Below are 21,546 nucleotides of genomic sequence, written 5' to 3' on the forward strand. Positions count from 1 at the left end.
AATAGCATAGTAAAGTGTTGTTTAGACTATGATACATATTTTCCAAATAGCTTACATGTATCTAGGAAAAATTTCAAATAAAATCTTAGTTGACCATTTATTAAAAAATGAAAGAATGCTCCCAACTAAATATCAAATTAGATTATGATAAGGTTAACACCTATCACTTCTGGCTTTTACTTAAGCTAGGTACTATTTGTCATCCTTTTATGAGATATGGGTTCAAAAGCTAGTACGTAATTTGCCTCTTTTTTGACAGTTATGAGAAACAGATTAGTTAGGACTTGAAGACACTGGGTTTTTTTTGTTATTTGCTACATTGCATTTCATCTTGCTATACTTCATGATGGGAAATGGGACCTTTTTTTTCAAACTGTTTTAAGTGTTGATAATTAGTATGACTCAGAACTAAATCCAAATTCTTTGAAGATATTGCATTTTAACTCACTCTTGCATCGCTCCTGAGATATAAGAGTGCAGTTTACTTTAAGGAAGAAAAAAATTTTGACTAGATTGGTTATTGCTTTAAAAGAAGTCCTTAGAAACTTTTGGTTTATAAGACTTAACATAATTCATAGTGTATTGATTTGACTATGGCATAGTTACACACTAATATTTGTTTCTGGTGTTTTGGATTTTGTTCTGGGTTTTCCTTTTTTTTTTTTTTTTTTTAAATGTGTGTGTGTAGATGTGTGTCTACATAAAGTTCTGATGCGTGAGGCTTTCAAAGGCGTTGGATCACCTTGACCTGGAGTTATAGGCAGTTATGAGCCCCTACTGTGAGTGTTGAGACATCTAGAAGAACACCAAATGCTTTCAACCACTGAGCTGTTTCTCCAGTTTCCATTATATTCTTTTTAAAGAATAGTTTGCTAGAGCTAAGTCACCATAAGTGTTAAGTCCAATCATTTTAGTTCATGAAACGGAATTATATTTACTTGATCAGGAGTTGTAGTCTAAATCATATTAAGAAATACATAGTAAAGAAAACATTTTAATTTTGTAAGTGTATTACTTTTGACACAGTATTTCCCAACACTTTTTCTTTCACCTTACATTCATTTTAAGGTAAGAGCAGAAAATTTGAAGAAGGAAAAAGAAATGCTTAAATTGTCTGAAGTCCGTCTGTCTCAGCAAAGAGAGTCTTTGTTAGCTGAACAGAGGGGACAGAACTTGTTGCTGACTAATCTACAAACAATCCAGGTAAGCAGATAAGAACTGCATGGAGTGATATTTGATATTATCTTTTGTACCTCTTAATTTTCCTAACTAAAAACTTTATGTTACTTTTTCATACATTATAGTTAGATTTAAATTGGTGGTGTGCAAAAGAAAATACTTTAAAAGAAACTCAGAAAGAGAGTTGATTGAAGCAAAATAATATGTGAGAGTCTTAGAATTATGTACTGAATAACTACTCTAATGTTTTTGCCCCCACTTCCATACCACTAAATAAATATTTAATATGAAATAATTTTTTTAATATGAAAAGTGGCCAAAATACTTTGTATATGTTCAACAGCAACCTTCTCAATTCTGACTTCATCATGGATTATAATCTCATAATTTTATATACCTTCTAATATTCTTTGTCTAGCTTAATTTCTTTATTGTTAAGCATCCTTCACTTCTTACATTAGGGCATACTAGAGCGATCTGAGACTGAAACCAAACAAAGGCTGAGTAGCCAGATAGAAAAATTGGAGCATGAGATCTCTCACCTGAAGAAGAAATTGGAAAACGAGGTAGAACAAAGACATACGCTTACAAGGAATCTAGATGTAAGTATCAGCATCTGGGACTGTGTAATTTATAGTTACTGTTCTTTACAGAATCTTAAATATGCCTGGTAATTCTTAATATTTTTATTCTTTGACAGCTCTGTACATTTATATAATACATATAATCATATCTGTTCACCACCTCCTTCCAACTTCCACTATTGCTTCCGCTTCGCCTGCCTCCCATCTTTCTGTTCTCATTTTCTTTTATTAATTTTATTAATAACTCCCGAGTCCAATTACTGATCCCATAAGCCCATTAGAGCAGCCTACCTACAGCCACAGCCCCAAAGGAGAGCAATTTTCCCTCACAGCTACAGCTAGCAGCTGCCAGGAGCTTCTCCCTCATCTGCACTAGAATGGCTTGATTGTGGGCAGGTATAGTCTAGATAGGTAATCTCAGCTCCTCGAAGGTGATGTGTGCAATAGCCGTGTTGTGACTAGAGGCTGCATTCCATAGCTCCCCTCCCATCCACCTGCTCTTCTTTTCTTTCTGCCTCCACTTCCAAGAAATCCCCAGAGCCTCGGATGGTAGGAAGTTGATATAAGTGACCTGTTCATGACTGAGCACTCGGGTGTTCATTAACCCCTACACACCACAAGAAAGAAGCTTTCCTGGCCAAAGTCAAGAGCAGCACAAAGCAGTGTGTAAAGCAAATTATTTAGAGTGCAGTTCGATAGCATGACCATTGAACTAAACAACAGGAGGTTTCCAGCTGGGGTCTGCAAACTTCCCAGTCCTGGGCTTTTGACTGGGGTTACAGTACTAGACATGAAATTCTTCCTGTAGAGCAGGCCTTGGAAATCAGAAAGCAGTTTGTTGCCCCATAGCTATCATGCCATTGTTGCACAGGTGGGCACTTCTTGCCAAAATCAGTATTACACTACAGAGGGTCTAGCACTGGGTAAGCAATGTCTTTTCTCCCCCAGCAGCCTACATAGCACCATCTGGTATATAGTGTAAGCTATTCTCCAAGGAAAGTTTTCTGTTTAATTCAAGGTTGACCTCTCCATCCTGCAGCCAAAGTGTTAACCATCAGTAGGATCCTAACAATCTACTTTAGTAGGACAACAAATAGAAGTAGTCCCAGGAGTTTCTGACCGTGGATTTAGATACTGGATGTTTTGTATTCTTTAGAACTTTCCCTAGTTAACTTCTGGAAGGTAGTAAAGTTAAAAATAGTTTGAGTGTTGCTTTTAATGAAGCATTAAGCAGGCCCAGAATGGTGGTTGGTTTAACTCTAGTTAATCCTCAGCACTGATGGAAGACCTTTGTAAAGTCCTGGCTATGTGGTGCAGGGAATATTTGGTGTTTTTAGCTGCTCTTAACTTTCAGTATTAGGCACTCTTCATGCTGAGCCTTTTGGTGATATGTGATAATTTCACAAACATGCTTGTCGAAATGTGCTGGACATTGAAGAGAGTCCCACCCCCCACTCTAGCATGAACTAGAGATACTTTGGTCTTCAGGAACTTTCTAGGTCTGGGTTCTCAATTCAGGGAATCTGCTAAGATCTCTTCATTTTCTTGTGACATATGCCTTATTTCAGTAAGCTAGGCTATACTTTTTTTTCTTACCCTAGAAACTATGATTGTAACATTTGCTTTGTCTTGTTAAGAATTTCTAGCTTAGCAAGAGTTCTAAGATCCTTAGAATATCACTTTGAATATCTAGTTACATAAGAACCTATTGATCATCTTTATAGTGTTAATACATTTGTTTCTTACAGGTTCAACTATTAGATACCAAGAGACAGCTAGATACAGAAATAAATCTTCATCTTAACACAAAAGAACTGTTAAAAAATGCTCAGAAGGACATTGCTACACTGAAACAGCACCTTAATAATGTGGAAGCCCAGCTTGCTTCACAGTCCACACAGAGAACTGGTAAAGGTAAATAGAGTAGCTTGGTGTAGCATTAAGTAAAGCAGACAAGTCTTATACTCTGTCTTGAAACTAAATCCCCTCTTCCGGCATGCTAATGAAGGCTGGGGAAAACATTTTACTTTCCAAATAGGAAAGTTCAGTTGGGAATCATAATAAATTTGGAAGACTTGAGAATTCAAATAATTGTCTGACATCAGGCTAAGCTGTTCTGAGTTTTCTGATCTTTGAAGCTATCTATGCGTATGGAGTGGTATATTTTTCTGTCGATCAAACCCAGAGCATCACATATGTAAGACAAGTTCTCCACAACAATAAAACCATTTATTGATTCTTGAAATTAGTTTATTGATTGAAATGAGAACTTGTCTTAGAGTTGTTGTTGCTGTGAAGAGACATCATAGCCAAGGCAGCTTTTAGAAAGGAATCTAATTAGAGATCTAATTGTCTGACATCAGGCTAAGCTGTTCTGAGTTTTCTGATCTTTGAAGCTATCTATCTTTATCTTCATGGCAGAGAGCATGGTGGCATATAGGCAGACATGGTGTTAGAACAGTAGCTAAAACGATCTAAGGTACTTTTGAGTTCTTCCCTACCCACATTATACTAAATAATAAAATTCCGTAGTAATTTAAAAAGAAAAAAAAAAGAACAGTAGCTGAGAGCTACTTTCTCCTTTGATCCTGTCTAGAAAGAGGGGCCCTAGGCCTAGCATTAGCTTTTGAAACCTCAAAGCCTACCCCCAGGGACACACCTATTCCAACAAGATCATACTCCCTAACCCCTCCAGACAGTCTACTAACTGGAAACCAAGCATACAAATGTTGAACCCTATGGGTGATCAGTCTCATTTAAACCACCATGGAGGTTTTTACTAGATCTATGATAAAGCCAAGCCTAGAACTTATATGTAGACCACGCTAATCCTGAATCAGTGCTCTACCTCCCACTGACTGCCAAGTGGCATGTGCCACTATGCCTGGCTTAGTTTTTATTCTGATACTCAACTCCTAATTTATTTTGATTAGTATTCTTGGATTAAATACTTCATTTGATTAGGGGGTCTCATACAGATGTGCCATTTCAAATTTAAAACTTTTGTTCCATATTATCTTTCTACATAGTTTTACTAATAATAGAAAATAAGGTTATGTATGTATAATATTCATTATTAAATACAGATGACTGATATATGTTTAATAGATGTTTTACTAAAATCTTTTATTGATATTTTATAATAAAGTATTCCTTTCAACTTTCAGTTTGCTCATTTTCCATTTACTTTAGCTAAAATGAAAATTGAGATTAAACTGCAGTTTGGATTTGGTTCGATATTCTTTTAAATAGTCTTAATTTTTGTGATGAGATTTTAAACACTTAATTTTTTGGAAGCAGTGAGACAACAGACTTTTAGATTTTCCTTCCTTCCTTTCTCCTCTTCCTTTCTTCTTCTTTCTCTTCCTTCTTTTTTCCTTCTTTCCTTTCTCAGACACTAGCTTCCATGGCTCTGGCCAGCCTAGAACTTATATGTAGACCATGCAAACCTGAGTCAGCGATCTGTCTACCACTGCCCCCCCAAGCACTGGAATTAAAGGCATGTGCCACCATGCCTGGCTTAGTTTTTATTCTGATATTCAACATGGATTATGAATTAAAATACACTATAGATCATTTTAGCTTTAATTGTGATTTCATGTATTCTTGATAGAAGCCATTTTTATTATTTCTTAAAGCGTTAATTGAAAGTATATATTTTACTAGAGCGTTTTATTTCTTCCAGGTCAGCCTGGTGACAGAGATGACATTGATGATCTTAAAAGTCAGCTAAGGCAGGCTGAAGAACAGGTCAATGACTTGAAGGAGAGACTCAAGACAAGTACCAGTAATGTGGAGCAGTATCGAGCCATGGTGACCAGCTTAGAAGATTCCCTGAACAAGGAGAAACAGGCATGTATAAGTCACACTGTCCTTAATTAAGAACTTGCTCGTTTATAAAGCAGTGTGCTATGGGTTGGGCTGACATCGTTGCTTTTACTTTTGGAAAATTTTTGGGTCTAATAAATCAAAACAAAAGTCACATGATTTAGAAAGCTCAGACACTGGGGAGAATGAATATGAGTTATCTGCTGCTGTGCATGACTCTGAGTAACAGTTGACAAGTGGGTACACTTGAATAGAGAGTCGTGTGGGTCATCAAAATAGTAGAAAGCTGTCAAGCCTCAGTCAAGAGAGGATTCAGATTAGTATGTCAGATTATTTTTGTGCGCTCATATGGAACCGTTGATTCTTAATGTGTCATAGTTAGAAAATTTTCTTCAAAGGCTTAGTGTAGTGGATTAAGGATATATTGTAGAGAGTACAACAGGAGGCCACCATTTCTTTTTAAAGTGCTGTTGTGATTGGCATCAATCCATATCAGTGTGTGAGGAACATGTCTTTTAGTGATAGACTAAGTAGATTTGGGCAAATGGATATGAGGCTGGAAGGGAAAATAAAGAGATACAGATTTCAATATGGAAAAAGCCAGGTTGAAAGAAAAGTTATTCTTCTGAGGTTATGTGGTATATCTGCTTGGCTAATCATCTTAGGGATTCTTCTTCTAGTATAAGACAAACAGTAACTTGAGTTTGGTTGCAGTTCAGTTTAAGTTGGGAAAAGTACTGCATGTCATTTTATTCCTCTTGTATCTGGCTGATTATGAAGGTGACTGAGGAGGTTCATAAGAACATTGAAGTTCGCTTGAAAGAATCAGCAGAGTTTCAGACACAGTTGGAAAAGAAATTGATGGAAGTAGAGAAGGAAAAGCAAGAACTTCAGGATGACAAGAGGAAAGCCATCGAGAGCATGGAACAGCAAGTGAGTTCAAAAACTGTAGATTATATCAGATTATAGCTGTATTCAATTTAGTTAAGTGGCTTGTTTAATGTCTGAGTATTTTCCCAGTTTGTAATTAACTGTGGCTTACTCTTGTTTAGTTAAGTGAATTGAAGAAAACACTGTCTAGTGTTCAGAATGAAGTACAAGAAGCTCTTCAGAGAGCAAGCACAGCTTTAAGTAATGAACAGCAAGCCAGGCGTGACTGTCAAGAACAAGTAAGTGTTCTTCTCATAGTTTCTGAGCAGTGTGTTTTAAGCCTCAGGTTGGATTCCAGCTTCCAGACATGTGAAAGCCCAGTGTTGTAGGAGGTGGAAGGTTGTAGGGTTGCTGGCTACCAGAAGGGTGCAGTGAGAGACCCTGTCTGAAAATAATAGACAGAGAGCTCTAGAGCAGGACACCCAAAGTCCTTTAGCCTTCATATAGGTGTGTATATAACAAAAATACTGTGTGTGTGTATAAAAGTATTTGTGGATTTTAATTTTTGTCAATGGGGGAATTGTTAATTGCAGGCTAAAATCGCTGTGGAAGCCCAGAATAAGTATGAGAGAGAATTGATGCTACACGCTGCTGATGTTGAAGCTCTGCAAGCTGCCAAGGAACAGGTTTCAAAAATGACATCAATCCGTCAGCATTTGGAAGAAACCACTCAGAAAGCAGAATCACAGTTGTTGGAATGTAAAGCATCTTGGGAAGAGAGAGAGAGAGTGTTGAAGGTAATGTTGTAGGTTGCGGTATAATGTTTTAGAGAAATGAAAGAGTATTTTATGTTTGTTTTTTCCTGTACATTTGGGAAAACATTATGATGGACCCTTGGCTTGTAGGATGAAGTTTCCAAAAGTGTGTCTCGCTGTGAAGATCTAGAGAAACAAAACAGACTACTTCATGATCAAATCGAAAAATTAAGTGACAAGGTAGTCACCTCTATGAAGGATGTTGTGCAAGCACCATTAAATATATCTCTCAATGAAGAAGGGAAATCTCAAGAACAAATTTTAGAAATTCTTAGGTAAGTCAACTACATTCTTACAGTGGCCCAGTAATAAGGAAGGCACAAACGCAGTGCTGTACAACTCATTCAGCCTCAGTTGGCCAAGGAACCTAGTGCTCATTGTTGTTACTTATATTAAATCAGTGGTTTTAAGGTTGAATCTCATAGGAAGAACTTGAGCTGGTTTTTCTGAGAAACTAAAGACCAGCTATGTATGGTGAACAGGGCACATCTGTAATCCTGGCACCCAGAAGGCCAAGGTGGGAACTGGCTATTCCAGGACAGCCTGGGCTACATAAAAAGATCCCATTTCACGAAAGGAAAGGGAAACTAGATGTCTCGTGAATCATTTTAAAGATATTTTTTTTCTCACTAACCCCAGCTGCTTCACCCTCTCAAGTGTTGGGAATGATTATGGATGTGTGTCATTGGACACAACCTAAAGATAATCTATTTTTAATTGTTTATTTACGTATTATTACTGAATGTTTGTGTGCGTGCATATCATGCACAAGTGCCTTTACTTCCTTTGCCATTTTGCAGGCCCAGAATAATACGTTTCTAATGCTACTATCTAAGCCCAAAAGTAATTTGTCCTTGAAATATGAAAGTGAATACTAAAGTGATGCATTTTGTTGTCTTAATTCCCCAAGTTTTGAAACACTAAATTTATAGTTTTCTAAAGTTTTAACATGCCTTCTCATAGATTTATTCGACGAGAAAAAGAAATTGCTGAAACTAGGTTTGAGGTGGCTCAGGTCGAGAGTCTGCGGTACCGACAAAGAGTTGAACTTCTAGAACGGGAGTTGCAAGAACTGCAGGATAGCCTGAATGCAGAAAGGGAGAAGGTGCAGGTATGTCCATACACCAAGCTTAAAGAAGGAAAGCTCATGTGTTTCTACCACGATATACTAATTTGAGCATTCATCCTAAACTTGTAAATTTAGCATCTATCCAGTATTGCAGAATTGTGTGGTGATTAGAAGCTCTGTATAGCTGTCTGGTTTGGAATTCTGCTTCCATAGGATTAGCTCTATATGCTGAACATTGCTTAGCTTCCCTGATCTTAGTCTCTTTGTCTGTAGATGAGAGGTAGGATTTAGATTGTGCATGCAAATCATCTAGACTGTAGTATACAGTAGATAAAATTCCAGCTTTCTAATCTTTTGCAGCTGCTGTATATATACCTTGAGATTCATTCTAAAATAAAATTCTAGAGTCATTCTAGAATAGATTGAAACTAAGAATAATTTTTTCATCAAATAGTCAAGGGGAAAAAAAAAAGTGAAAAAGTAACAAGTAGAGAAAATGAGGCCTGTTGTGAGATGTCTGTAGTGAGCTCACCATGGTAACTCCAAGTACTGGTGGCTCACAACTCACTGCTGAGTTCATGAGCTTACTCACTGAACCATACTAGAGTAACATAACTTAAGTGCTCAGACTCCTGAGCAGGAGGTGTAGGAAGAGGAAAAGCCAGGAGTCAAAATAACAGTACTTTAGAGCTCATACCAAAGTACAAGGAAAAATACCTGTGGTGCTGTTGCTTCTCTGCTGGCAGCATTTGTAGTCCTTTTTTCTTTAAGTCTCTTAACATTTATTTAAACTCATTTGAAATTAACATGCCTCAGGAAAATAACCTGCAAGCTTTCAAAGTTTCAGTTAAAGTTGAAATTTAAATTCTCTATACTTTTTTATTGGGAAGATTAGAACTGGTAGGAAAAAAGATGAGTCTGAATGCTGGTTGTTGATCTATGTGTTTGTGACTATTTCAGGTAACTGCAAAAACAATGGCACAACATGAAGAACTGATGAAGAAAACTGAAACAATGAATGTTGTTATGGAGACCAATAAGATGCTACGGGAGGAAAAGGAAAGGCTCGAACAAAACCTACAACAAATGCAAGCCAAGGTTTGTGCCTTACCAGTTGAGAGCAGAAACTCTTACTATTTATAAAGATATAGATACTCCAGTAGTGACTCGAGTGACAGGCCCAAAAGCAGTCCCGAGGCAAAAAGTTCACGGAAACTTAGTCTCCTGGAACCGCAGCATACTGTAAATCTGTATTTGGAGCATAGCTCCAAATCTGTCCTTGCTTTAGTAGAGAACGGATCTGTGTGCTTTCCTTCAATACTTTATTATAAGTGCCTCTAAGGATTAATTTTGACATATAGCTAAGTTAGATTAGCCTCCACCAGTGTCCCTATGTCCTAGGCAGTCCTTGAGCCGACCCTGGGCTTGGAATTCAGTCAGACTGTTACTTATTCAGTAACATTCAAATTTACCTCTAGTATTGTAAGAGAGGCAGTGAAAGAAATTAGGCATTACAATTTACTTGAATAGAGCTAGAAATCTCAGGGGTAGTCTACATAGTAAATACTTAGAACAATAGCCAAGTCACTCCCATACACAGGAATTTACAATGGTCAAGGAAGAAGGAAGGTTGTGGTTTTAGGAGGAACTGGAGTATTGTATTATTCATATAAGAGTTAGTAGTAAGGAACTCCCCTGGTGCATGTTTTTCACTAGGCCCAGAGAAATAGCATAAGTAGGTATTTAGTAAGGGACTCCTGGCGGTGGGTTTAACAATAGATTAGTATTGCATCAGACCTTTCACCTGGCTCCTGTGAATAGCTGACTTTACATAGGGCTGATCTTATTTCAATGTAAACATTGCCTGGTTCCTGCCAGTCTTTTTGTATGCATTTTTTGTTTTGTGTCAGATAACTTCAGCTTACCTTGGATGACCTTAATGTATCACTTCTTTGTTTTCTGTAATATGTAAGTCTGATGCTTGCTTTGACAGATTACATTCAGATACAACATTCCCTTGTGTCTGTATTTGTTTGTCACTTTTCACGGACTCCCTGCCCACCTGTACCGGTACTCTTGATTTTCCCGCAGAGCAAGGGGCCCAACCGAGGCCAGTCCAAGGCACAGATGAACTTACCATTTGTTATAAACATACTTGGGACTCTTTTTCAGGTGAGGAAACTGGAGTTAGATATTTTACCCTTACAAGAAGCCAATGCTGAACTGAGTGAGAAAAGCGGCATGCTCCAGGCAGAAAAGAAGCTACTGGAAGAGGATGTCAAGCGTTGGAAAGCACGGAACCAGGTGAGTACAGTTAGCCATTTACTGACCCAGAAATGAGCATCAGCAGTGTAAGAGTCAGAGATGTAAAATACTTGGGAAACTAGTGAAAATTGCATTCACAATTAGAAGACTGAATAGTTATACACACAAGTATATGGCATGTTAGAGCCCAGTTTTTTAAAATCACTAATGTTTTATATATTATTTAAAGTTCTTGTCATTCTAAGTGACAACACACATAAAATACATTTATGTGTGAAAATACATGTATATTTTATTGCAGAACTTTTAGAAAATATATTCACTGGACCTTTGGGGATGAGACCATATAGCATAGTGCATTTAATGAGAAGTCTGCCTTGAAAATACTAGTTACAAAGCGTGTGACCTCCATGTGAGTTTCTTAACTTTGCTAGACTAGTTTTCCTCACTTGCAGAATATGGCTCTTAAAGCAGTGTTTTGGTGACAGAAATTAAACTCAGTTTCTCTGATACCCAGAAGTGCTGTAGAATGGTAATATTTAGGGATAAATATTTCAGAATTTCAGAGCACTTTTATTCTTCATTTTGCTCTTTGTAGACACACAATGAGATAAGTCCAGTGAGATGGCTAATTGCAATCTGGTCTGAAGACCTAAACTGACTTTCACAAGTTGACTTCCACATGTGTTTAATGGCATGTGCGTGTGCACATACAAACACACATACATGCACAATAACATACTAAATGTTAAAAGAAAAAAAGAAACTTAAGATTCGTTGAAGTTCATTCACAGCTCTGAAAAATGATAGTTAATAAAATTTGATGTTTTTGCCCTTCTATCTTGGCTGGATTTTGCTATCCTAACTAAAACTTCAAGCATACTGTTTTGATACTTATGACTCTGTAGGCAAGACAGTTAAAGTGGAACTAGATTTTTAATCACTTTCTTATAGCACTTTGTGTTTAGAGAACCTGACAGTATGCACTTCTATTTTTCTAGCATCTAATAAATCAACAGAAAGATCCAGATACAGAAGAATATCGAAAGTTGCTTTCTGAAAAGGAAATTCACACTAAGAGAATCCAGCAGCTAAATGAAGAAGTTGGAAGGCTTAAGGCTGAAATTGCAAGGTATTAGGAATGAAAGCTTTAAAATATATGTAATGCACGATTTTTTTCTCCATGAGACTAGGTCACTATGTAGCCCAGAGTATCCTAGGTCTATTCCATGTATAACCCAGGGTGGGCTTGAACTCACTGTTACCCTCCTAAGTGATGAATGAAAATGTGTTTCTTCTCTATGATCCTGATAGATTCCTGGTTAGTAGGAAGTGGTAAAGTCCTTCCCTGTGGCTCTTTGCCTTTGTTTCTTTTGAGTAAGGAAGCAAAACATTTAATTCTTTGTGTCCATATATCAAGTTTTTTTCTTGAGTATTTAAAAGCTGCATGTTGTACCTCTAAAGCTAATTTCTTTTCTAACAATTAATAGTCAATAACATACAATTTATCTTTTTGTCTTTCTGTTAATAGCCTCTTCATGAAAATCTATAAAGCTTTTTGTTGTTGTCTTTTAATTGTGCTAATGCTGTCTCTTATAGAAAACTTTATACCTTACGAATCTCTGTTGCATGTTTTTTCTTTATTCCAAACAGTATTTTGGCATGCTCAGTATGAGAGATACTATTTCTTTAAAAAAAAAAAAAAAATCAAAATGCTTGAGTTCATACTTGTACAAAGTTGGAATTTGCTGCTTTTCTTTTAGGTTGTCTTACTATGAAAGTTCAGTTCATGACATGTACAGGAGGACAAACTGCATAGAGTACTAACAGATGTGCATCAAGAACATGTGATGAAACTGTATATAGGCTTTAAACCCCAACTGACAAATTTCCTCTACCCCTTATGGGAAACCTGGAGACTCTCTGACCTACAGAGAACCCTTGGTCACAGGTCTAGTGAGACTGAGTGCCACCACTTGAGGACTTCGCTTAGCACTTCAGTGTTTCTTCAGAACGGGATTAGACCTGTGTAATAAGGTCTAATAAAAGGCCAAAATCATGTCTTTGGGGTGGATGGAATTTTAATTAGAGAGCTATTAAAGCAGTACTTAAGCTGAAAATTTCCCAAAGGTTGTGTATTTAGTTCTTGTAAGAAACCTCTTCTCTCATTTTTTTTTTTTTTTTTAAAGATCAAATGCATCCTTGACTAACAACCAGAATTTAATCCAGAGTCTGAGGGAAGATTTGAGTAAAGCACGAACTGAAAAGGAAGGCATTCAGAAAGATTTAGATGCCAAAATAATTGATATACAGGAAAAGGTCAAAACAATCACTCAAGTCAAGAAAATTGGACGCAGGTACAAGACTCAGTTTGAAGAACTTAAAGCGCAGCAAAATAAGGTATTTTGAGGAAATGTGATCCCCGGCCCTAATTTTGATTGTTAATGGTTTTTAGTCTTAACTCAGAAGTACAGTGATATATTTATTTGGTTTTAAGTTACTATTAACCTTTTCCTCTTTTTTTTTTTTTTTTTTTTTTGTTGGAGATAGGGTAGGGAAGGCTGGCCTGAAACTTAGCATGCTGTTGCCTCCCAGATGCTGGGATTAAAGGTGTATACTATCACGCCTGGCCTTTTCATATTTCTAATACTGTTTCTTTGCAAAGCTGATTTCAGAATTGTATAGTTACACTTTCTCGTTCTTGTGACCCAATATTGTATTTAGGGGATACAGTTCATCGCTGCTGAGAAGGCGTGACTTTTGAGGGTCTGTGGCAGGAACATGGGAACATGCTCCTGCATTTTCCCTTTCTTATTTAGCCCATGGTGCTCGCTATAGAGTAGGCTGTATCTCTCCCTTCTCGGTTATTCCTTTTTTCTGAGAAAATCCTCACAGATTCACCCTAGATGGGCATATCAGTGTCTCACTCAAGTGTTTGTTACCTTAATCCAGTTGACAGTTACAATTAACCATTACATTGGCTCATTGTTAATTAAAGTTAAGGATATTTGTTTTTACAACTAAATAGGTTTTATATCATTTTAAATAAGTTGTGTGTGATAACTATCAATACTTTTAATCCTTTTTGTGTTTGTTAGCACTTTAGTGTGTTTTTCTTGGTATAGAACTTTCCCAAGTGTGTCATTTGCATATGCTATCATGTCACTCTTTTCCGCCTGAATCATCATTAGGGGGTTGTTCTGTGTCAGAGTTCATTTACAAAGTGCCATCTGTAATGTCTACTTATATGTATAGCCACAACTCACTCCCTGATTCTGAACACTGAAATTGTCCTGTAGAAATTCATTTTTGAGTGCTCTTATAAGTAATTTTGAACATTTAGAATGGTCTCTAACTTGCAGCAGTAGAATTACTAAATAAAAACGTGTTGTTATTACTACACACCATCTTAGGCCATGGAGACTTCCACTCAGTCTTCAGGAGACCATCAGGAACAGCATATCTCTGTCCAGGAAATGCAGGAGCTCAAAGATACCCTCAGCCAATCTGAAACAAAGACAAAGACACTTGAGGGTCAAGTAGAGAATCTGCAGAAGGTATGATTCTGAGGGCTATGGAAGGTGAATGTTCCTAATTCTCTCTGTAAGCCTCAATAGTAGGTTTAAACACTGACACTCCATTACCATTTAGAGCTTGTAAGAGTGTTCCAATACTTTATAAAACACATACTTTGAACTGATTTGAGTTATGTGATACTTTTTTTCCTTAAAAAGACATTATCTGAAAAAGAGACAGAAGCCAGAAGTCTCCAGGAACAGACAGTGCAGCTTCAGTCTGAACTGTCACGCCTTCGTCAGGACCTCCAGGATAAAACCACAAAGGAGGAGCAGCTCCGACAGCAAATGAATGAAAAGGATGAAAAAACTTGGAAGGCAATTGCAGTAGCCAGATCAAAAATTGCACAACTATCTGGTAATTTCATGTATATGCCACAACTTAATTTGTACATTGAAACCTGGTTATCCTACACATATACAACACACACACACACACACAGCATGTGTGCCTGATACCCACACAGACCAAAGAGAGTGTTACCTATCCTGGAACTTGAGTCGTGGATAGTTGCAAGCCACTAGATAGGTGTTGGGAATCAAACTTGACTTCTAGAAGAGCACCTAGTACTCTTTAACTAAACAATCCATCTCTATAGCCTCAGAAAATACAATTTTCAAATGATATGTTTGCTATACTTATAAAGAACACTGGTAATTAGCTTGGAGTACTATTCCCTTTTTGTGACCATATGGAACAGTTCTACCTGTGACATTCTTTAAGTCCAGATTGCTGCCTACCTACTTTGCAAACAACATAGAATGTTTTCTTACCAGCCTCAGGACGTTTCTGTACTTTTGGTGGAATACTCCCATGGACTTTCCTGGAGAGTGGTATATTACATTTGTAAGGTTCCCAGTTAAACGTCAGGTCACTCTGCTTTTACTGTCTGATTATTTTTTATGATTTCTAAGGTTGTTTTACAGCAACTTCAAAAAAAAAAAATACTGTTTTGATTTTTTTTTTTTTTTTTGACAGGTGGGAGTGGGAGTGGCGGGGGGGGAATTGGTTTGAGACCAACTGTTTCTCTGTATAACAGCCTTGGCTATCCTAGAAATTGCTTTGTAGACCAGGCTGGTCTCCAGCTGGTCTCCAGCTCGCAAGAGATAAGCCTGCCTCCTGAGTCCTAGAACTAAAGGTGTGCACCACTACACTTGGCGTCACTGGTCTACTCTTTTAATATATACTATATAAATTGTGTGATGTGAATATTTTATAATTCTAGTAACGAATAATATTCATGTATAACCAAGCTCCTGATAAAGTTAATTCACATTAATTTTTTTAGGATAATTTACATAATTTTATGCTGGAGTAAGTAATAACCATAGATATATTTAGAGATTTGCTTACTGAGATATAGGTAGTGTATCAAAACTAATATATAGCATAGGGCAGAATGTAATACTAACTGTACATTCCATTTAATTGTATAATGTTTCTGATGTCTGATTATATGCTTATTTTAGGTGTGAAAGATCAGTTAACTAAAGAAAATGAAGAGCTTAAACAAAGGAATGGAGCTTTAGATCAGCAGAAAGATGAACTTGATGTCCGAATGACTGCTCTTAAGTCCCAGTATGAAGGTCGGATTAGTCGCTTAGAGAGAGAGCTCAGAGAGCATCAGGAGAGACACCTTGAGCAGAGAGATGAGCCTCAAGAACCCACTAATAAGGTGACGAGCTGATTGTGCTTACGTGACAAACCACTTGTCTATATTTTATTTGGAAGTGCCTGGTTATTTAAGAGTCTGTTAGAATTTGGACTAAAATTTCAAATATGCAGACAGTTGATAATAAATAAATAGTCTAACATCTTTGTTCAGTGGACTTTTGGGTGTAATAAACACAGAAATTAATGCTTTTCTTCTTTATAGGCTCCAGAACAGCAGAGACAAATCACACTGAAAACCACTCCAGCTTCTGGTGAAAGAGGAATGTGAGTTTTAGTTCTTTTATAGTCTGCCTTCAAAGTTCCAAAAGAGTCATGTGATGTAGTTTTCAAATCGTGTTATCAGTATGCTTTCATTCCTATGTCTAAAGCTTTAGTGACCAGAAACACCTTGTGGCTTAGTTTATAATTGGTTTATAGATATAAGATAAGCTCCTACTCACTCCTTATCATATTCATGACAACTATAAAAGTCTAGGCTGGGGTTGGAGAGATGATGACTCACCACTGGCTGCACTTCCAGAGGACTTGGGCTTCATTCCCAGCACCTATGTATCTCTCAACCATCCATAACTCCCAGTTCCAGAAGATCCAACACCATCCAGTCTCACTGGGCACCAGGCACACACATGATACCTAGACATTCATGCAGACAAACATCCATATACATAAATCATAAAATATTTTAAAAATTTAAGTTCTGGGTTGAAAGTAACTCAATATTTAGTGCTTTTTTTATATTGCCAGATTATACCACTCTGGAACATGCCCTACGGTTTTTAGTACTTACATTCAAATCCTCTGTTAATAAGTTTTAGGATTTCATGGCTAGAAAGTCAAAAGCTATATTCATTGTCTTTAAAACTACCTATTTTAATCCTACCAAGTATATACAAAATAGAGTTCAGAAAAGTAGTAAGGTTTGAACTGGGTTATGGTAATACTTGCTGAATAAAATATCATTTTAAAAGGGCATGCCTTGGGCTGGTGAGATGGCTCAGTGGGTAAGAGCACCCGACTGCTCTTCCGAAGGTCCGGAGTTCAAATCCCAGCAACCACATGGTGGCTCATAACCATCCGTTACAAGATCTAACACCCTCTTAATAAATTTTAAAAAAGGGGGGGCATGCCTTCCTTTTTATAGGGTACATAGATTTTACAAAGGCTCATCAATTTAATTCTCACTGGGTTATTTTGGATTTTTCTTTCATTAAGTGCCAGCACATCAGACCCACCAACAGCCAATATCAAGCCAACTCCTGTTGTTTCTACTCCAAGTAAAGTGACAGCTGCAGCTATGGCTGGGAACAAGTCGACACCCAGGGCAAGTATCCGCCCAATGGTTACACCTGCAACGGTCACAAATCCAACCACTACCCCAACAGCAACCGTAATGCCTACTACACAGGTGGAGTCACAGGAAGGTGAGTGAAAGAACACATCTGATTGGCTGACTTTGTATGCATTTCTTTTGAGAGGATAAGAGCTGTAAGGGTAAGTGTAGCATATAAAGTCTAAATCGGATATCATTCATGAAAAAGTAGTGAATATTTTGAAGTATATGATTCCTAGAACACTTGAGCTTGGTTTTTTTTTTTCCCCCCCCTAATAGTCATCAAACTTAGGTAAGTGTTTTTTTTGGCTAACCTGCAATCTCAGCTATTTTTGTTTATTTTTGAGTCCAGGCTGGTCTTCAACTCATGATCTTTCTGCCTCATAGGCATGTGCCCTGTGGCTGCCCAAGATACATATTGTAAATACAATAAATTTCTTCCTTCTCTTCTGTTCTTTCCTTTTAAGCTAACAAAGAGGGAAAATATATTCCCAACATCCATTGCTTTGCTTTCTGGAACCACGTGTTCTTCTCTTCTAATGACTAAGATATATGCTAGGAAATCCATTTTGAAAAACCATAGTATAAAATTGCTCTTTCAAATCAAATATCATTCTTTCACTGAAACTCCCTGCACTTCTTGATGCTTTCTCTTACTCTATTCCCATTGAATTGTAGTAATTCAATCATTGTACTTGATTTTATGTGTACTTTTTAATCTACTATATTGGGAATCACAGAGTTTTGTTTTCTTCGTTGTTCAATCTCTTTCCTTAACATTAAAGTAGATGTTCAATAAAAGGTTTTCAAGATCTTAAACTGCTTTGACATGTTAGAATTGAGTAAATGTTCAGGGTAGCTGTTGGTGTTATACCTTTTATCTCATCAATCAGAAGGAGAGGTAGGCAGGTAGGTATCTAGTTCAAGGCCAACCAAAGTTCTGTAGAAAGACCAGGTTCCCAAACAATGTGTCTTAGGGTTTCTATTCCTTCACAAAACATCATGACCAAGAAGCAAGTTGGAAAGGAAGGGGTTTATTTAGCTTACACTTCCATACTGCTGTTCATCACCAAGGAAGTCAGGACTAGAACTCAAGCAGGTCAGGAAGCAGGAGCTGATGCAGAGGCCATGGAGGGATGTTCTTACTGGCTTGCTTCCCTTGGCTTGCTCAGCCTGCTCTCTTAACAGAACCCAGAGTTACCAGCCCAGGGATGGCCCCACCCACAATGGGCTGAGCTCTCCACCCTTGGTCACTAATTGAGAAAATGCCTTACAGCTAGATCTCATGGAGGCATTTCCTCAAGGGAGGCTCCTTTCTCTGTGGTAAGTTCAGCCTGTGTCAAGTTGACACACAAAACCAGTCAGTACACAATGTATAATGTAAACACTCCAAAAAGAAATATATATCCTCCATTCAATAAAAGATTAACAGATTACCAAACTAAACTCTTATTATTTTTTTTTTAGGACGGAGAAAGTTTGGTTGGTTGGTTGGTTGGTTTTGTGCTCTTAAGGATCAAACCTTATACATGTACAAGCTGTACCATTCATCTCTGAACCCATTTCCTGTTTTCATGGTGTCATTGTGATACCAGTTAAAAACAAAATTTCTCACCATGTTCAGCTTCTTAATGTTAATTACATCTGGTTATAATTTTATTGGACCAATAAATAGTACAATAAATAGTACTTTCAAACATGTACTTACGCACCAAATGTATACTGTATTAGACACATAGGCAATATAATACATAACTTTTGCGCACATTTTTGTATATTAAATGGTAAGACATAAAAAAATAGTTAATAAAATATATGTCAAAGAATAAGGTAAAATAACTCAGTTTTGGTACATTAGAAGGCATACTTAATAAATGTTGTAATTATTTTCAGCTATGCAGTCAGAAGGGCCAGTGGAACATGTTCCAGTCTTTGGAAGCACAAGTGGATCTGTTCGTTCTACTAGTCCTAATGTTCAGCCCTCCATTTCTCAGCCCATCCTAACTGTACAGCAGCAAACACAAGCTACAGCTTTTGTACAACCCACTCAACAGAGCCACCCACAGATTGAGCCTGCAAATCAAGAGTTGTCCCCAAACATAGTTGAGGTAGTACAAAGTTCCCCAGTGGAGCGGCCATCTACTTCCACAGCAGTATTTGGCACTGGTAAGATTTCGTTTTAATATTTCCTGTTGTTTTATTTTATGTCTATGGATGCTCTATCTGTGTATATTTGGGTGCCATGTGCGAGCCTGGTGTCCACAGAGATCAAAGGAGGGCATCATATCCCCTGGAACTGTAGTGACAGGTATTGGGAACTGACCCTGGGTCCTCTTGAAGAGCACCAGTGCTTTTAACTGGTTGCTAAAGATGGCTAAGCCATCTTCTAGACTGGTAAGATTAATTTTTAAAATGAAGCTGCAGGAGACATATGCTTCAAATTTCTTAGGTGCAATACATCTTGACTATTGCCTAAAACAATTTGCTTTCTATCCAGTGTTACTATGAAGAAAGAAAATATTTTTATTTAGTTTTAATCATATTTAACAGTAGATACAAGAACAGTTTCAAATGTGTACTTGATATAGCTTAAAAAATTTACATTTATTAATAATTTAAATTATTAGAAAATAACATTCATATTTACTATTAGTTTAATTTCAGTTTTTATCATTAAGTAAAAGCCCTCCCAGCCCCAGATATTTTGGGCTGTTTTTAAAGGGAAAAAATAGCCAACATATTATATGTAACTTAATGTGAATCCTGAAAACTAAAGCTGTTCATATTATTTAGCATACACAGTATGATTTTTCTTTATTTTGATAGAAAGTCCTATGTAACCTTTGTAAATAGCAATTTATCAGATGTGTCATACAAAGTTCTAGGTTTAAGGCTGGTTGTAATATTATCTTTGTCCAAATGAAGTTACCATGATCTGACTTTTGAGGTTGAAATTGTATGATCTGACAGTTTCAGCTGCCCCAAGTTCCTCCTTGCCAAAGCGCCCTCGGGAGGAGGAAGAGGACAGCACCATGGAAGCAGGAGACCACGTCTCTGAGGACCCCGTGGAAATGCCTCTCCCGAAGAAGCTGAAGACGGTCACACCTGTGGGAACCGAGGTCTGTCATACTCCTGTGTGTTACCGTTGCATCAGCAGCTAAGAGCTAGCTGTCAGTCATACTCAAATTAAGTTTTGGGAGATTATCCTAAAAATTCCTGAACTATAGTTTTCACTTATAGCTAAGGTATTTTGCCATTATCACTTGGTTTATAGTCTTTGCATATCTTTTCATGAATTCCTTCCCATTTAATAAAAGCAGAAGAAAATTAAATTCTGCTTTTATAAGAAAGTCTAGTCATTGGCATTCTGCACATTGACATTACTTGCCATGTGTTTTTAAGATTAAGGCTAGCCAAAATTACTTTCCTTTTCAACCATAGACTATGATAAGTTAGGTTGTATAACAGTAATAATACTAAATGTTATATGTGTGTATTCATTAATGTTTGTTGAAAAGGTATGCTATTTGAGTATGTTTATATAAACATTTGTGGCATAGCTTCATAGAATTGTAGACTTAACTTTTTAGAGAAACACTGGCAGAATGGTGACGATTCGTGTAGTTCACTGATTCAGTAAGAAATAACCTATTATGATTTAGGAAGAAGTTATGGCAGAAGAAAGTACTGATGGAGAGGCAGAAACTCAAGCCTATAATCAGGACTCTCAAGATTCCATTGGAGAAGTGAGTAAAAAAATATAAAACTATTAGAAATAAATTGGTTTTAGTAAATAAGAGTTGACTTTGACCTGTTGAAACTACTTGCATTTTTAAATTTGTTTCGTTTTGCTTTTTGAGGCAAGTTTTTACCATGTAGCCTAGGCTAGCCTTAAATTCAGACAACCCTGCTTTTTTTTTTTAAGTGTTGGAATTACCGGCATATACTATCATGTCTGATACTGTGTGCTTTAAAACAGGTTCTTAAATTTGTTTCTCTGATTTTATTGTTATTGTATATTGTTTTGTATTAATTGTCATTGTTGTTCATAAATTTCTTAACTCATAGATGCTACTGAATCATTTAAAAAAAATAGATTTACTGAATACTTAAGCCAAATGGTACATTTTTACATCAGTGTCAGAAATTTTTGTTAATACAAGTTTATTTTAATAGCAAGCAAAATGTAGAAAGTAATTATGCAAAAAATGATTTTAGTATCTAGCATATGCGGAGTATTGAGTATCCCTTATCCAGTACCAACAGCATTTCATGCAGACTCTGAAGTGTTTGTCTAGAGACCAGCAAAAAGCACCGTTTGGGGTTACTGTCACTTGTTAATGTCGGGTTAGGCTG

At 36.9% G+C, this 21,546-nt stretch overlaps 1 protein-coding gene across 2 annotated transcripts in view; it reads left to right on the top strand.

Annotated features, from left to right (window-relative positions):
* The window catches only part of Tpr (translocated promoter region, nuclear basket protein), a 59,412-nt gene that overhangs the window by 24,264 nt on the left and 13,602 nt on the right, over window positions 1-21,546 (top strand). For both annotated transcript variants that reach the window (XM_021197824.2, XM_029539013.1), the window contains exons 20-40: window positions 1,069-1,203; window positions 1,641-1,781; window positions 3,512-3,677; window positions 5,449-5,615; window positions 6,372-6,524; window positions 6,644-6,760; window positions 7,055-7,258; window positions 7,367-7,551; window positions 8,240-8,387; window positions 9,306-9,443; window positions 10,518-10,649; window positions 11,612-11,742; window positions 12,800-13,010; window positions 14,024-14,167; window positions 14,345-14,543; window positions 15,656-15,861; window positions 16,063-16,124; window positions 17,073-17,281; window positions 19,084-19,356; window positions 20,161-20,309; window positions 20,853-20,936. In XM_021197824.2, the coding sequence (XP_021053483.1) occupies window positions 1,069-1,203; window positions 1,641-1,781; window positions 3,512-3,677; window positions 5,449-5,615; window positions 6,372-6,524; window positions 6,644-6,760; window positions 7,055-7,258; window positions 7,367-7,551; window positions 8,240-8,387; window positions 9,306-9,443; window positions 10,518-10,649; window positions 11,612-11,742; window positions 12,800-13,010; window positions 14,024-14,167; window positions 14,345-14,543; window positions 15,656-15,861; window positions 16,063-16,124; window positions 17,073-17,281; window positions 19,084-19,356; window positions 20,161-20,309; window positions 20,853-20,936 (3,354 nt within the window). The remainder of the gene's footprint in view (window positions 1-1,068; window positions 1,204-1,640; window positions 1,782-3,511; window positions 3,678-5,448; window positions 5,616-6,371; window positions 6,525-6,643; window positions 6,761-7,054; window positions 7,259-7,366; window positions 7,552-8,239; window positions 8,388-9,305; window positions 9,444-10,517; window positions 10,650-11,611; window positions 11,743-12,799; window positions 13,011-14,023; window positions 14,168-14,344; window positions 14,544-15,655; window positions 15,862-16,062; window positions 16,125-17,072; window positions 17,282-19,083; window positions 19,357-20,160; window positions 20,310-20,852; window positions 20,937-21,546) is intronic.

Source organism: Mus pahari, chromosome 5, assembly GCF_900095145.1.
Source record: "Mus pahari chromosome 5, PAHARI_EIJ_v1.1, whole genome shotgun sequence".
Classification (NCBI taxonomy): domain Eukaryota; kingdom Metazoa; phylum Chordata; class Mammalia; order Rodentia; family Muridae; genus Mus; species Mus pahari.